A 14,676-nucleotide genomic window follows, 5' to 3' on the forward strand; every position below is an offset into this window, starting at 1 on the left:
AAGAATGTTGTTCAGGTTTTGCTGCATGCAGACATGGATTACTTCGTCTGCTGAAAAGTTGCAAATGAAATTGAACATTGTGGAATCATCAGCAAAAATCTCCACTTCTGAGTAGGATTAGCTTTAAGATTTTTTTTGGCTGGCATGAATGCAATTATTTGAATGTCCTCCTTATGAACTGTAAATTTCTATAATCCATTTTTTCCTCTCAATTTATATATTTACTTTATTCTTTCACCCCTCCGCGAGAGCTGCCTGCCCCGCTTACCAAGTTTTACTTTTACAAAGATAGCACGCTTACCTCCTGTCGGAGGTGACGAAAGTTGCTGCCATCCCTTCGGAGCTCGGGAGCCAGCAGTTTCCATCACATCCAAACTGGAACAGGTGCTGCTGGTCCCCAATAATGACCCAAACTCACCGTGTCAACCAAGACGCACATCAGCACCAAGAGACCACGCCACTCGCCCCAGCCCCCCCCAACACCAGTCCCCCACACTTAGGCTCTCCACAAGCCACTGGATTCGCGCCAGAATCCCAGCATCAGTAAAGCATCTCTCTCTCTATTAGCGTTGATCCCACTGACGCTCTCGTACCCTGAGCGAGATATTAATGTAATTCTATCCACTGTCTTTTCCTTTGGTTCACCTGTTTCTTCAGCTTTTGGAAATAGCAAAATGTCTGCTGTTAAACATGTGGACTCAATGCTAAAGAACTCTAAAAGGATGTATATCAGTGGCCTATCAGCTACGCCTAAATATTATAAACACGGAGTAAACAATAAACAAGAAGCCAATTACGTTTCTTGATATCTTGGCCTCACAATAAGGAGCGAATAGGCATTGCTCCGACTCCGACAGGGTCATTAAATAAACCAATCAGATATGAACTTAAGTTAACCAATCAGGTAGAGACGTGACATAACCAATCAACCATTACAGCTATTCGGCACAGTTTCAGCCGCCTTTAAATCTATTAGCGATGTTTTCGCTGGAAACGTTTACGTTTCAGCCAATCCAGATGAGCCTTGTATCTTTGATCGGAATTTGGTCCAATGAAATATTTCGTTTCATACTGCGATGAGCTTACTTGCCAATCAGTATTGTTTGGATGGGCCGAGCCAGAGCCAGTCATGATGGTCGTGAGTAATCCCGCCCCTCCGGCCAATGGGCGGCGCGCTTTCATTGGAGTGACGGGGAGTGGGTGGAAGGAGTGGGCTGGTCCTGTTGGAGTGCGGTTGTCGAGGCTGAGGCTGGGTGGGTGCTGACAGGAGGTGGGGAGAGCGCCGGCAGATGGTGTGAAGAGGGGGTAAGGGATTCAAGCAGCGCTCGCGGAGCGGGGAGGGAGGGTTAAAACTACCCTCCCTCATTCACCGGCCGCAGGCAGCAGCCGCCGGACACCAGCGACCTCCGTGGCGTAGGCAGAGCGCCGGTTAGCCGCCTGGATGCGGTGAGGACGATGTCAGCCCTACTCTGCGCCGATGCCCTGCTTCGAGGAAGACCGCTGTGGGCCCAGCGCCGACCCCTGGGTAACCGCACCTGATTTTCGCTCCAGTCTCGCAGACCCGGGCTCCGTACCGGCCTTCAGCCTCCGCGGCCGTTCGCTTTTTGACCAGCGCGCCTCTTGCCCACCTCCTTCCTTTGGGTTGCCAAGTTCTCGGACCGTGACTGGGTAACGGGACGCCTTTGGGGGAGGGGGGGGGGAAGATAAACGGATCGTGGGAGATCGACCGTCCGCCCATGGCTTTCATAATGAAGAAGAAGAAATTCAAGTTCCAGACCAGCTTCAGCTTGGAGGAGCTGGCCGCCGTCCCCTTCGTCAACGGTGTGCTTTTCTGTAAGATCCGCCTCTTGGATGGAGGGGATTTCACCCAGCTTTCATCCAGGTAAGGTTCCGCAACCCGAGGGCAATCCTAGAGCAAAGGAAGAAGAACTGTATTCCTGAAGCTTGTTTGTCAGTGGATTAGTGGGGAAAGCTAGTCGAATCTTACTAAGAGGCAGACAGCGCTCTTTAAAGTTGGGGGAAGTCAAGAAAATAGGTTATTGGGAAAGATAAATTTTGTTTTTGATACACAGCTCTCCTGTGGCTCCCACTTGACTTCTAGCGTTGTTTGGAATACCAGATGCTTTAATGTAGTAACAATATCCTTGATTTTAATTTTGTGGAAGACTTGAGTGATATTACAAGACTCTAACCTTGTACGTGGCTATATGGTGAGTTGTATTCGAAGATGTGACCAGAGGCAAACTAAAATAGGATATAGGGTCAAGAGACTGACATTGGGCATGATCAGTCCACACTGGCATTTATGCTTCACTCGAGCCTCTTGTCTTTCACACTGAAAACCTAACTTTTATTTTGCAATTTAGTTGTTTATGTGGCCTTGATATTGGCACAGTTAGTCACTGCATCAGCAATTAACAAAAATCTTCACCAGGACATTGCTTGGAGTAGAGTGTTTCAATTCTGAGGCGAGACTGGAAAGGTTAGGTTTGGTTTCCTTCAAGTTGGGGAGGCTGAGGAGAGGGTCCTGATTGATGTAAACATAATTATAAGAGGTATGGAAAGGGTAGAGAGGAGGAAACCTTTATCCATAGCAGAGGTATCTAGCACTAAAAGGCATATGTTTAGGGTAAGAGGTTTTGAGGGGATCTGAAGAACTTTTTCACCCAGAAAGTGGTTGAAATCTGGAATGCGCTGCCTGAGGAGGTGGTGGAGACAGAGATGCACTACTTTTAAGAAGCATTGAATCTTTTAAGAACTCTTGAATCGACAAGGCATAGAAGGCTATGGACCAATTTGCTGGTAAATCGGGTTAATATAGATGGGTACTTGATGGACAGCATGGACATGGCAGGCTGAAGGGCCTGTTTCTGTGTTGTATGACTCTATGACAAAGCAAGTTGAATGTTGAGTCAAGCAGCCAGAACAGAATCTGAAGTCTAGAGAAGTTGTATTAAGAGCAGGCCATACTCTGGTCAAACCACTTAGGTACATTTTAGTTCTGTTCACTAAGACATAAGAAATTCAAACAGGCTAGGCAGTGAAAACTGTAAAATTGATTAAGATGTTGAAGGATGTAGTATTGAACAAAATAGTGGAAGACTTGATATTTTCTGTCTTAGAAGTGATATCTGGAAGATGATGTTATTCAGGAAAATAAGATTTTTAAGGTCAACTTGGAGAATTACACCATAGAATAATGGGAATGCAATCTGTATTAAAAAGGAATTTGGGGCTGATCACAAGTTCTTCCACTTGTGTAGTTAAGATAGCTGACAGATGATTGATAAGGGTTTTTAAGATTTGACTGAGAAGAGACAGATGTTTGTGTGAGGAAACTTACAGGGGACAATAGATACAACGATGTCACTAACAAATCCAAAAGGAGATTCAGTAGAGCTTTCTTTAGCTAGAGTGCAGTGAAAATTTGGAACTAGCTATCACATGGATTAGTTGAAACAAATGACATTGATGCTTTTAAGGGAAAGCTAAATAAGTACACAAGTGAGAAAAGAGTAACAAGTCCTGCTTATGAGGTGAGATGTCAAAGCTGGGAGGAGATTCATATATATCATAAAGACCAGAAACCAGTTGAGCCTGATGGATTGTTGTTGTGCATGTTGGACCATGTGCTGGATTTGGTGTCAACTGGCAGGTAATGGGTACAAAGTTGATTGTGAAGATCTTCAAGGTCACAGTTTTCTTGTTTGTTTTGGCTTAGTTAGATGTAAACATTTCACCCCCTCTTTTGTTCCCAAGAGACCACTTGTTACACTTCGGTCGGAATATTGAAGGTGTGCATATTGATCCTGACTGATTTATTTCCTTGCCTATTTTCTGTATGGTAAAGCCAGTTATAGTGCCCATCATTGCCACCTAGCCCACTTGGCACATTTGCAAACAAATCTGCGACCTTCTGGTTAAAGGTCTATTTCACGCTCATGGAAGCATTTACTTCCTTCACTTGTCTTCAGAAGATGATTCCAGGCTAATTTCACCAATATGTGCTGCTGCAAACATTGCTGTTTCCTTTTCCTTTTATAGAAAATGAGAGTTGGGCTCGCTGAAGCACATCCATGTTTATCTTCACATCTGCTATGTATGTGCATTGTCCTTGAATCTGTTAATGTTTGATCAAGTCTGCACTTTTGAACTAACTTTCATTCTTGTATTCTTTTGAAATTCAGTATTTAATTTTTGTTTGAATTCAAACATTACCTGGTGAATTAAGCTCATTTGCCTTGTGCAATTAATATTCAGTATTAATCTTGCAGTTGCCTTTGACTGCTTTTTTTATACTCTGCTCCAGAACACAGATTTTGAGGAGAGCTTGGGTTATTGCTGAACTGTCTTATATGCATGCCCTATTAAATATAGGGAACTTGGGTTTTTTTTAAACAGCAATCCTTTGGTCATTCATTTTGGTTTTGTTTTATCATTTTGAATTTTCTTGTTGATGACTGAACGAACAGCTCAGTGGTGCAGCTCTTTTCACTGAGCTATCAAATGAAAAATTTGGTTGTCAGCAATCGTTCCATCATTGGACAAATGATGTTGAATTGTTGATAGGGGTGTGGTGCATGTGTACATTCTTATTTGAAGCAAATTTGTGGTATGGAAGCAGAAAGTGATATTGTCTGTTCAAAGTGTCAGCATGTCGCAGATGGTGGTGAACCTGTACTGTGTTGGAAAACTCTACAGGTAACCAACCCATGCGTTATGGTCGTGCAGGTAACAAATTTGCCCTTCACAAATCACTACCCAAAAATTTGAGGTAGGAAATAACATTTGCTCTTGGAATTTGTGAAAGAAAAGTAAATGTTTTTTTTACCCCCAACTCTCATTTCTTGACAAGTGTGCAGAAGTTGCAGTTTCATGATACGATCCATTTTATAGGAACACAACCCTTTCCGTAACATGGGTCACCTGTATTTTTACTTTTTTTTAGACTTGTAACTATTTTAATTGTACTAATACTTCTAAAATGGGTTGCATGGGAAAGTCCCATCACAGCAACCTGACAATGGCCACATGATTTGTTTTGGGAAACAGGGCCGCAGGAATTTTTATGACCACCCAGCGTGGCAGGTGGGGCCTTGCTTTATCGTTCCATCTGAATGGTGATATCGCCTGGCAGCACAGTGCTTTCACAAAGTGGCACACATTTGCTTCAGAATGGCTCTCTGGTTGAAATTCAGCATCAAACCTTGCATCAATAGATCTTCTACTTAGTGATGAAGCAACTGAGTGGTGCAGTCACTTATTTGCTGAATTCACTAGGATGTGCTGCTGTATTTTTATCCTTCTGTATTATGTTGTTACTTTTTCTTCTCTCCATATATTCTGTGAAGGCATTTTAATAGTCTTGCTTTTCAACATTCTTTCCTTTGAGGATAAGAATGGGTACTTTCACTGCTGATGGTCCTTTATATAACTGTTAGAATGCTGAACGATGATGGATAATCCTTTGAAATTTTAAATCTTTTTTTGACCCATCCTGCAAGGAGAAAGTATATTGGCCATCACAGTAACATTGAAATTGCCAGTTGTGTTAATATTTTCACACACTGACTTCAAGATTTTTGTCTTTAGTTTTGTAAGCTCGTATGTTGCTTTTGATTCCACAATTACTACATTTCATGACTCTAAGAGAATGCCTTTTGGTATAAAATAGATGGCACAGCAGGTTATTGCCAACATTACATATGCTGAAAACTTTAAATGATTCTCCTCTTTTGCTGTTACTATATCAGGCATTTCTTTAGAGTATATAAAATTGTTGGGGTGAATGGTTATGTGAAATACTTATTGCTGGGCTGCTTGGGGAATCAAGTTTTTGTGTACTTGGATTGTGTTTTTTTTAATATATCCAAATTAGCATTAATACTGGTGATGCCTAACTGAATGAATTCTGTGAAGCTGTTGGGGAGGTGGTCTGTCACATTAATATTTTGTCTTTCCCCACTACATTCATTGTCAAATCAGCTGAGCTGTATAATAGTTTTTGGACTCTGCCACAGGAGCCATTATCTCTGCACAATCTTTATTTGTTGTTAACTCATTCTGATTGTATGTTTTCACGAATATTGTAAATGCTATAGAATTACAGATGAAACAATAAGGAAACAAATATAGGAGGAGAAAATATTCAGACTAAACCCACTTCTCCCACAGATATATCTTGACCATCTAGGACACCACTTTAGTCAGCTGAGGAAGTAATATGCTGAAATATATTGTGATTCATAGAAGTAATTAGGCTAGACTGTAGAAAAACAATCTATCCTTGCATCTCCTCTGTACAAGTATTGCTTGGTGCTCCCTTTCCCATTGACAACTGCAGTCATCTCTTCCTCTGGCTACAGGAGAACAGGGATTGTTTTGTCTTGTAAAAGTGATTTGGTTCATACCTGTTCTTCAAATTTCACTGCTTTTGTTTGAAGTATGTTCTATGTAACAGTTACTCTGTATGCTAGTATTTATGAAAAATATTTCCTACATTAAGATGGTGACTACACTTCAATGTTATAAAAGTGCTTTGGGGCATTGTGGGTTGTGGAAATTACTATATAAATCTTTTTCTTGCATGATCCTTTAAATTCTTGACCTTTACATCTGTGCTTGTCTGTTTACAGTTGCATGTTATTATATCTGGTTTTATTAAAGCATTTTAAGGATCCATATAATTTTTCATGTGTTTGAGTCCTAATTTCTAAAGTTTTTTTTCCTGAAACATTTTCAACATCAAGCAGGTGCTAAAGTACTGAACCATCAAAGTGGAAGGTCCTGAGTCTCAACCCCCACATGGCAGCAGAAAGCAAATGATCATGAAAGCTGCTGCATTATCACCAAAATACCAACTAGTTCACTAATTTCTTATGAGGAACAAAACTTCACATTTCTACCCATTCTGGCCCACACATCACTTCAGTCAATATTCCTTGTCTGAAGCCTCATACCCTCTCAAATAGCCTAGTTAACCACAATCCTTCATTTAATCATTCTGGCCTGCCTCAATATGGGTCTGTCAGTGTCAGCTGCAGCCTGAGAATAACTGGAAAGTGAATGAATTTTTCATATACAACTCAATTTTGTGTACAGTCTTAAATCCTGGCTTTAGCAGTAATCAATGAAAGATTAGAATAATTTGTTTAGAATTGTGCTCAGATGTCCTTTAATCTATTTTTGTATACTGATTTATTTTAAAGTAGATTATCTTTCCGTTGATAGGTTTCATGATCACAGACCTTGTGAATGTCACATCCGCTTTCCTTTGCTAATGGATGGTTAGTAATATGCTTTGGCTTTTGGTTTGCAGGGTTTTGTTTCTGTTTAACTTTATTTTTCATAATTTAAAAAATCTGAAATTTCATTTTGGATGAGCAATACCTTGTAATGCTTGTGGTCTTTTAGCACAGCACTTGAGGTAAAAGATGAGATGAAATGTCTCTTCATGATGTGTTATCATTGTGTACATTTTTGACATCTAAAATTCCTTAGTTATTATGATGCTTCAAAAACCCCTGCACTTCATAAGATTCAATAAACGTGTCTGGACTGCAATGACTATTCTGTAGATTGTTATCCTTGTCAAACCACTTCATGCACAAAAAATCTATTAATTTTCTTTCTACCTTCTCTAGTTTCTCTTGTGCTGACTCATTTCTGCAGCCTTGTGCTCAAATTGTCATTTTGTCTTTGAACATGAGTTTACTGAATGAGAACGGGGAGGCTACTCATTTAGGCTTGCGGAGGAAGGAGGTAAACTGAGTTCAGTCTTGACGTGTCATCCGAATAGGAAATGTAGCAAGGCCTATTCAATTTCCTGTTGCTAGCCCAAGGTTTTGAGAGAACAATTGTTGCTTCATATACCTGTGTGTTTGCTGATATTAGCTCTTGGTTCCAAAGTGAAATATCAATCAAATCATCATCCTAGTCTGTGACTTTTGCACCACAAAAGGAAAAGCAAAGAATTGCTGAGAGCAGCTTTTGCTTCAGAAGCTTTGCATTTCCGTAATCCCCCTTTATGACAGTGGCTCGTTACATCCAGTGACAAGTGTAGAATATCCTTGCCACAATTTTTTTTTAAAGCTTATTTTCAGGTGAACTGCTAGAAAGTACTTAGTTATCATTTGTACATGCTCAGTCATTGCATACTTATTAGTGCTGCAGTAGTTAGCTCTGAAAGCAGTGATAGCTGCTATTTGGTCTGTGGTTTTATGTGTGGGTGTGTTAGTCTATGAACATCTCAAATGATTGGAAATGCCATTTAATTGTGAGTAACAAAGCTGCTTGCACTATGTACACAAGTACAGTTTGTTCAATGACTCAATTTTAGAACTTTTTTGTTTAATATTAATCTAGATAAAAGAGTCAAATAATTAATTGCAATATCAGTGCTGTCAAATGAATTTGACAGATTGAGTTCTATCAGATTTTGGATCTGGAATTAATTACATTCTTAATACAGGTTTTTCATTTTTATAAAACTTAAACTTGCAGTCATCTGCTGTGTTTCATTGCAAACAATTTAAGTTTGAATTTGTTGAATCTTAAGTTTAGACAAAGTTTCCTCCATCTTGTGAGAAAGGAAAATGCTGCAAGCTTGATTATATTAAATCTGGTTTGTTTAAACAAATAAGCTGTTATCTATATTCACGAATAACTTTTTCCTATTTTTACCAAGCTTTCTTCAGGGTAATGCTCATTTAGTGTTCCAATTTAATTGATGAAGTATGCAGAAATTGGACTGGACATCTATTTGCTGTGATATATATGTTGCCAAATATGATAAAGAATGCTTCCAGCAAGTTATAGCATCCAGGGACATTGAACCCATCCTAACAAAGCTTCTCTGCTGGTTTGTTTCCCTTTGACAGATGAAATTAGAAAGGTATAGCATTGAGAGTTTGAGTGGTAGGTGCCTAATTTCCTCCTCCAAGAAATGGTGCACTTAATTTGCTTTGGTAGTAACGTCTGTGGGGGGAGGGGGGGAGAACAATTTTGATTAGCTTGGGATCAATTCAAGGGGGATTCTTGCTAGGGATGGATGAACAAAATACATAATATTTTTTTTGCCCCATTTGCAGCCTGACTGTTTCCCCGTGAGAATCAAATGACGAACAAGTATCTACTCTAGTAATTGTGCTAATGTTGAATGAGGCTAGTTACGGGTCCAGGTAATATCATAATATCATGCTTTGCATTTTGTTATGAAAACACGTTATTCAGGTTTAAGTTTCCTTCCAAAAGGAAACTTGTAAATTTCCTGCCTCATCAGATTTTATTCCCTTCTGCAGCATAATGTTAGTATGATTGTTTATGTGGTGTGGATAGGTTGAGAAGGAAGGGCAAAAATCTGATGGACTACAGTCTGTTTTGAGTCATTAACAGGATATGGCAGACAAAATCAGCTTTTTATTGCGTGTCCTTATTTGAGAAGATGGTGGAGAGTCATCTTGAATAACTGCTGTCCATGTGGTAAGAATACTTTCATAAAGTTGTTGGGTTGGAGTTCTTGAAATGGAATTCAGTGACAGTGATGGAACAGTGATACATTTACAAATTGGCGAACTTTGTGACCTGTAGGGTAGTGTTTCCATGAGCTTGCTGCTCTTGGCATTCGAGGATGTAGAGGTTGCATTTTTGAATGGAATGTAAAGCTTTGGTGAGCTGCTACATTCTATTTTGTTTGTTTGCTCATTAATAGGATGAGCACACAATTAGCATTTATCTTGAGAAATGATGACGAGGTGCTGTCTTGATCTGTTTCAGACCTAGTGTTGGTCAGGGAGTTCCAGGATTCAAACCCTCCAATGATGAAGAGACAACAAAATATGGGAGGGTATCATAGTGTGGGCCACTTGTGTCACAAATTTTATGAATGTTGCTTTATTGATGGTGCAGTTTGACTGTCTTTTTCTTCTGTGGGCAGTTCCTCAGAATCAAGGGTGAGGATTAAAAGGTCCTCAAGTTCACCAAAATTGCAGTGTTCGCTTTTACTTCCATTGCTAACTGTGAATTGACTGAATTTGGAGCTGAAGGAATTGAAGTTCGAATGATCAGTCAGTGATCAACTACTCACTGTTAGATTATCTTGATCTGACCACTCAGTCATAGAAAAATCTTCATATTCCTGATTCTTTTGGTGATTACTACCTTTTTAGATTACTTTGTCTATGTACACATTGTCAAAAATTTGTCAGCAGTAGCAGGAATAATTGGACCCAACAAACATCATTTTGTGACCAGAGTGGGACAGTTTACATTGTTAACAGGAAAATTATTCTGGACAGAATTCAAAGCTACATTTATAATTGTTAGTCCCACATATCAACAAGGTTAGTGACTTGTGTCAAAAGCAAGTAGAAACAAAAATCTCCCTCCCCATCACAAAGTAATTTCCAGCATAATAATCTCTGCTAGAGGTTGGATTACTTATTTTTATGTAATGGATAATTGGAGTGAAGTTCAGAAACAGAGCAGAGTAAAACAAATATGGTTTCCTGAAGTTTTATCAAATTAAAACTCAAGGATGGGATAAAATCAGGTTCTAAACATTATGCAGTATTCCTTTTAAAAAAAAAAGACAAGTTTCTCCTTTTTGTGAAAGATGCCATTTGTGCTCTGACCTCCATTAACCTTTTCTCCACAAGTTCATAGCCTTGTAATTTAGTCATTTAAGCCCAAAACAAAGCAATTCAAATAATGAGTGTTTCTTTTTCATGGGCAGTCCCTCTGGGTCAAGGATGACTTACTTCCAAACCTGTTCTCATTGGAAGATGCCAGTGTGTGAATTCTCTTAACCTGGGTTGGCATTTGCATGTTAGCCACGACACATTCTTGAGGGAACGACGTCTTGATCCAATGCAAAGGAAATCTAAGACAATTGCTGACCAAGCTCTGCTGTACGGACTTAAGTCATGGAGAGATACAGCATGGGAACAGAGATACAGCATGGGAACAGGCCCTTCAGCCCACTGAGTCCATGCTGACCATCAAACACCCAATTTTCACTAATCATATTAATCCTATTTTTTATACTTCCTACGTTCTTGCAACTCTCCCCTGAGTCTACCACTCAGCTACAGCCAAGGTCATTTACAGCTGCCAATTAACCTACCAATCCACACAGCAACATGCATACTTAAGTGGACACAAAAACACAAACGGCACTTTGATAACACTCGCACGAATGCATTCATCTTGCTCACGACCTCTTTCTCATACCCTAATCCCCTCCCTTAGTATCCCCATAACTAACCCCATTTATCTCTCTGCTGCTTTGGTCCCTTCCCCCTCTGCTCTCCAATTGCCTCTTTCCTTCTCAGCTCCTTCCCTCACTCTCTGGTTACTGACCACTCAAGATTGCTCCTTGATTTCCAATCACCTTATCCTTTTCCCTCTCTGTGCCCTTGTTCACCTATCCTTTCCCCACCCCCCAGCCCCAGAACTATGCCACCCAAAGCTGAGGTCTAGCCCAAAACCCACCAACCATTATATAGGGAAACGCTGTTGGAGAATCCTGCTCATACAAAGGTTATATACGCTAAATGTGCCAGTTAAGCACATTATTCATTCCTTATAGAAGGAAGGCAGGGGTGCACAGAGCACTTGGGTTGTGTTCTTACCAAGATTCCATATGGTTGTGCCAATATGCCATTTGTTTTTCTAATTGCCTGCTGTTACCTGAATGTTAACCTTCTGTGGTCTGTATACAAGGACATCCAGATTCCTCCCAATATCTGCTTTTTAAAGTATATTCTGCTTATTCCTGTCAAAATGGATGATTTCATAGCTCTCTATATATAATCCTATCTCCTTGTGGAGCCTTACTGTGTCGTGTCTTTGCTTTTGTGTCTGGCTTTATATCATCGTCGAACTTCAATCTTTGGTCCCTTCATTCTAGTAGTTGATGCTTACTGCTGAGGACCCAAGCACCGATCCATGAGGTACTTTCTCAAATAGCCAGCTAACCTAAACATGTCCTGTCTTCAACTATTTTCTGTCTATTATCCAATTCTCAACCTGGTTAGTGTATAACCTCCAAACCTACATGGTATCGTTGTGTATGTTAACCTTCTGAGTGGGAGCTTCATAAGTGCTTTAAAATCCAAATGTATCACATTCACAGGGTTCCCCCACATCTATAATGCTGAATACAACCTCCACATGTTTCAGATTGTCCAACACCGCATACCTTTCCTAAGTCATGATATTTGATTCAACATTATAGAACTGGTTCCAGTTCAACATTATAAACTGAGTGTACTTAGGTTACAGCGTTGATCTGGAATAATTACATAGTAAAATGTAGACATTTTAAAAAATAATAGTTTTGGTCTGTGTCCCTGAATTTAAAAATGTGTATTACTTTATTGGTGAGAAGTACAAGTTTGTGTAATATTCTTTGAGGTACTGATGCATGGTCTCGACCCAAAATGTTGACCATCCCTTTCTCTCCACTGATAGTTCTTCCAGGAGTTTATTTTTGCTAAAGGTTATAGCTTCAGCAGTCTCTTGTATATCCATTAATGAAAAATAGTCCAGTTTCACTTGAGAAAATATTACCTAATTTAATTGTATGCAGAACATTTTTGATTGCTTTTCAGCAGTTGAAAAAGGCATTGAAGTTGGGGTGGAGGGAAATTGGATGGTTCAGTGATTTGGGTGTTTGCTTTTCACCTGTGAATTTTGAGTTTGAATGTAGTTTATAATTATTGTATTTAAAATCTCCTTTGTTCCTGAATGTATTAAGTCAAAGGTACTTGATACTTTTGAAATTGGGTGGAGTATTAACTGAGTTCTTGCTTTACTTTTAAACACATGCATAACCCTAGTGGCAGGGCTTATTCAATTCCTGAAATAAGTACTACCAGCAAGACTAGCCTTTTTATTAAAGGATCAAGTTTGGATTCTAGTGAGTTGTGTACAATAGTTTTAATTTAAAAGTTTGAGAGGATTTGATTCAGAGGGAGTCCTCTTTAGGAAGTATAACATCTTTTTTTTAATATGTTAGTTGCCTTTTCTTCTGATCCCATGCTATTAGCTAAACCATGTTCCTAGACTGGCTAAGAGGCTTAATCAAGCAGATTGTAGGTTTGTAGAAGATATCAGGCTGACAATATCCCTTACTTTTGGAAACTGACTTCCTTCTCTTGACTCAAGGTTGGCCAAGAGACTTTCTTCATGCAGCTGGGTGAAATTGAAAGAGTCATTGGTGTGATTTTTTTTTATATAGCTTTCTCCAAAATAAAGTGTTCTGCTTTAGGATTGTTGCTGAATCAGTTTGGATTGCAATTTGGGATGGTATGTGTTATGAACATTGATATTGTTGAACTTGCAGGCTCATGTCAATACAGTTGGTCCCTGCAAATGGTGGGACTCTTTAAAGGTATTTCACTATTCCTTTTACACAGAGCTTCTCAGTGGTATCTTGGCTTATTAAAAATTATTGGGTTGCTCTTATCAAGTTTAGCTAACAAAGAATATTATATTTTAGACTTAGCTAGGTTTTTATGCTTTCAATTAAATGAAGAGTAAATTTTGCAAGCTTCCCTTTAAATACAGCATGTTTTCTTCTCCCTGGGACTTGGCTTTTGTACTTTTTTAATTTGTTGGTTTTTATCCAATATGTCATTCTATGCTTGTTTTTAGAATGTGCTTGAATTGGAGCAGGTTTGGAATTTATGCAACATAGTGCAGAATTGATTATCTCTAATCTTGCAGGACAGCAGGTGCAGAATAAAGATAACATGTCAGTAGGAAACAGTGACAGAGCTATTTAACCTCCCAAGCATTCTGCAAATTTTTTTTTACCAAAAGGATGCTTTGTATTCCAGGTTAAATATTTATTATTGACTTTATTTTCTTTTTATTTTATCTCCTCTGCCCCAATTCCTTGGATGAAAAATCTTTTCATTTGGTAATCTGGTGTGAAGGATCTGAGTAGTGTTTACACGTTTCAACTTTCCTACAGTGAACTTATATGTTGCTTTCTGACTGTGGCATTCTTCAGTTTCTTAGCTAGTGTTGTTGCAATGTTTCGTTGTAGTGGTAATTTGCTTTAGTTGATTGAAAGTCAGGATCTTCATATTTTAAGTTGATGTTGCTTCCTCTCAAATCTGCTGTGATGTATTTATTTAATGCCTGGAAATATATAATCACAAAATTCTTTATCAAATCTATCTTTAGAACAAAATTTTACCTGAATATGCTGAAGTTATTCTATTTTATGCATTGATTATGGCTAATAACTAATTGTAGCCTATCAAGGCAGCTATTTGCTATTCTTGGTGCAGTTTCTGGTCAGTTGTTTGATCATAATCCAAATTTATTTGTACATGCTCTGATTATAGTCTTCCTTTCACTATATTCAAAAACTGAAACCAAAATTCCTATAATAGGGCAATTTTCTTGAAAGCATTTTGAACTATTTCATTTATCTGAATAAGTGGAACATGGTATCACAAATATTTGGGATGAATTTCTATGCAATAAACTTTTTACAATCTATTTGAGCCTCCTCCATCCTATTTCATTTAATCCTTGCTGCACATTCTTCTCCTTCATCCATTTAGCTTCCCTAAGTGCATATGTATCATTTGCTCCAACTACCATGGTAGCAAATATTATTCTCTCGGTAAATCAGGTCATGGCATTCTTTGTTAATGAGTC

At 38.9% G+C, this 14,676-nt stretch overlaps 1 protein-coding gene across 2 annotated transcripts in view; it reads left to right on the top strand.

Moving 5' to 3' along the window:
• The first annotated feature begins 1,230 nt into the window (after positions 1-1,230).
• The window catches only part of LOC127582005 (protein FAM102A-like), a 92,709-nt gene continuing 79,263 nt past the window's right edge, over positions 1,231-14,676 (top strand). For both annotated transcript variants that reach the window (XM_052036912.1, XM_052036913.1), the window contains exon 1: positions 1,231-1,882. In XM_052036912.1, the coding sequence (XP_051892872.1) occupies positions 1,737-1,882 (146 nt within the window). In that variant the 5' untranslated portion in view covers positions 1,231-1,736. The remainder of the gene's footprint in view (positions 1,883-14,676) is intronic.

Source organism: Pristis pectinata, chromosome 23 (assembly GCF_009764475.1).
Source record: "Pristis pectinata isolate sPriPec2 chromosome 23, sPriPec2.1.pri, whole genome shotgun sequence".
Lineage (NCBI taxonomy): Eukaryota > Metazoa > Chordata > Chondrichthyes > Rhinopristiformes > Pristidae > Pristis > Pristis pectinata.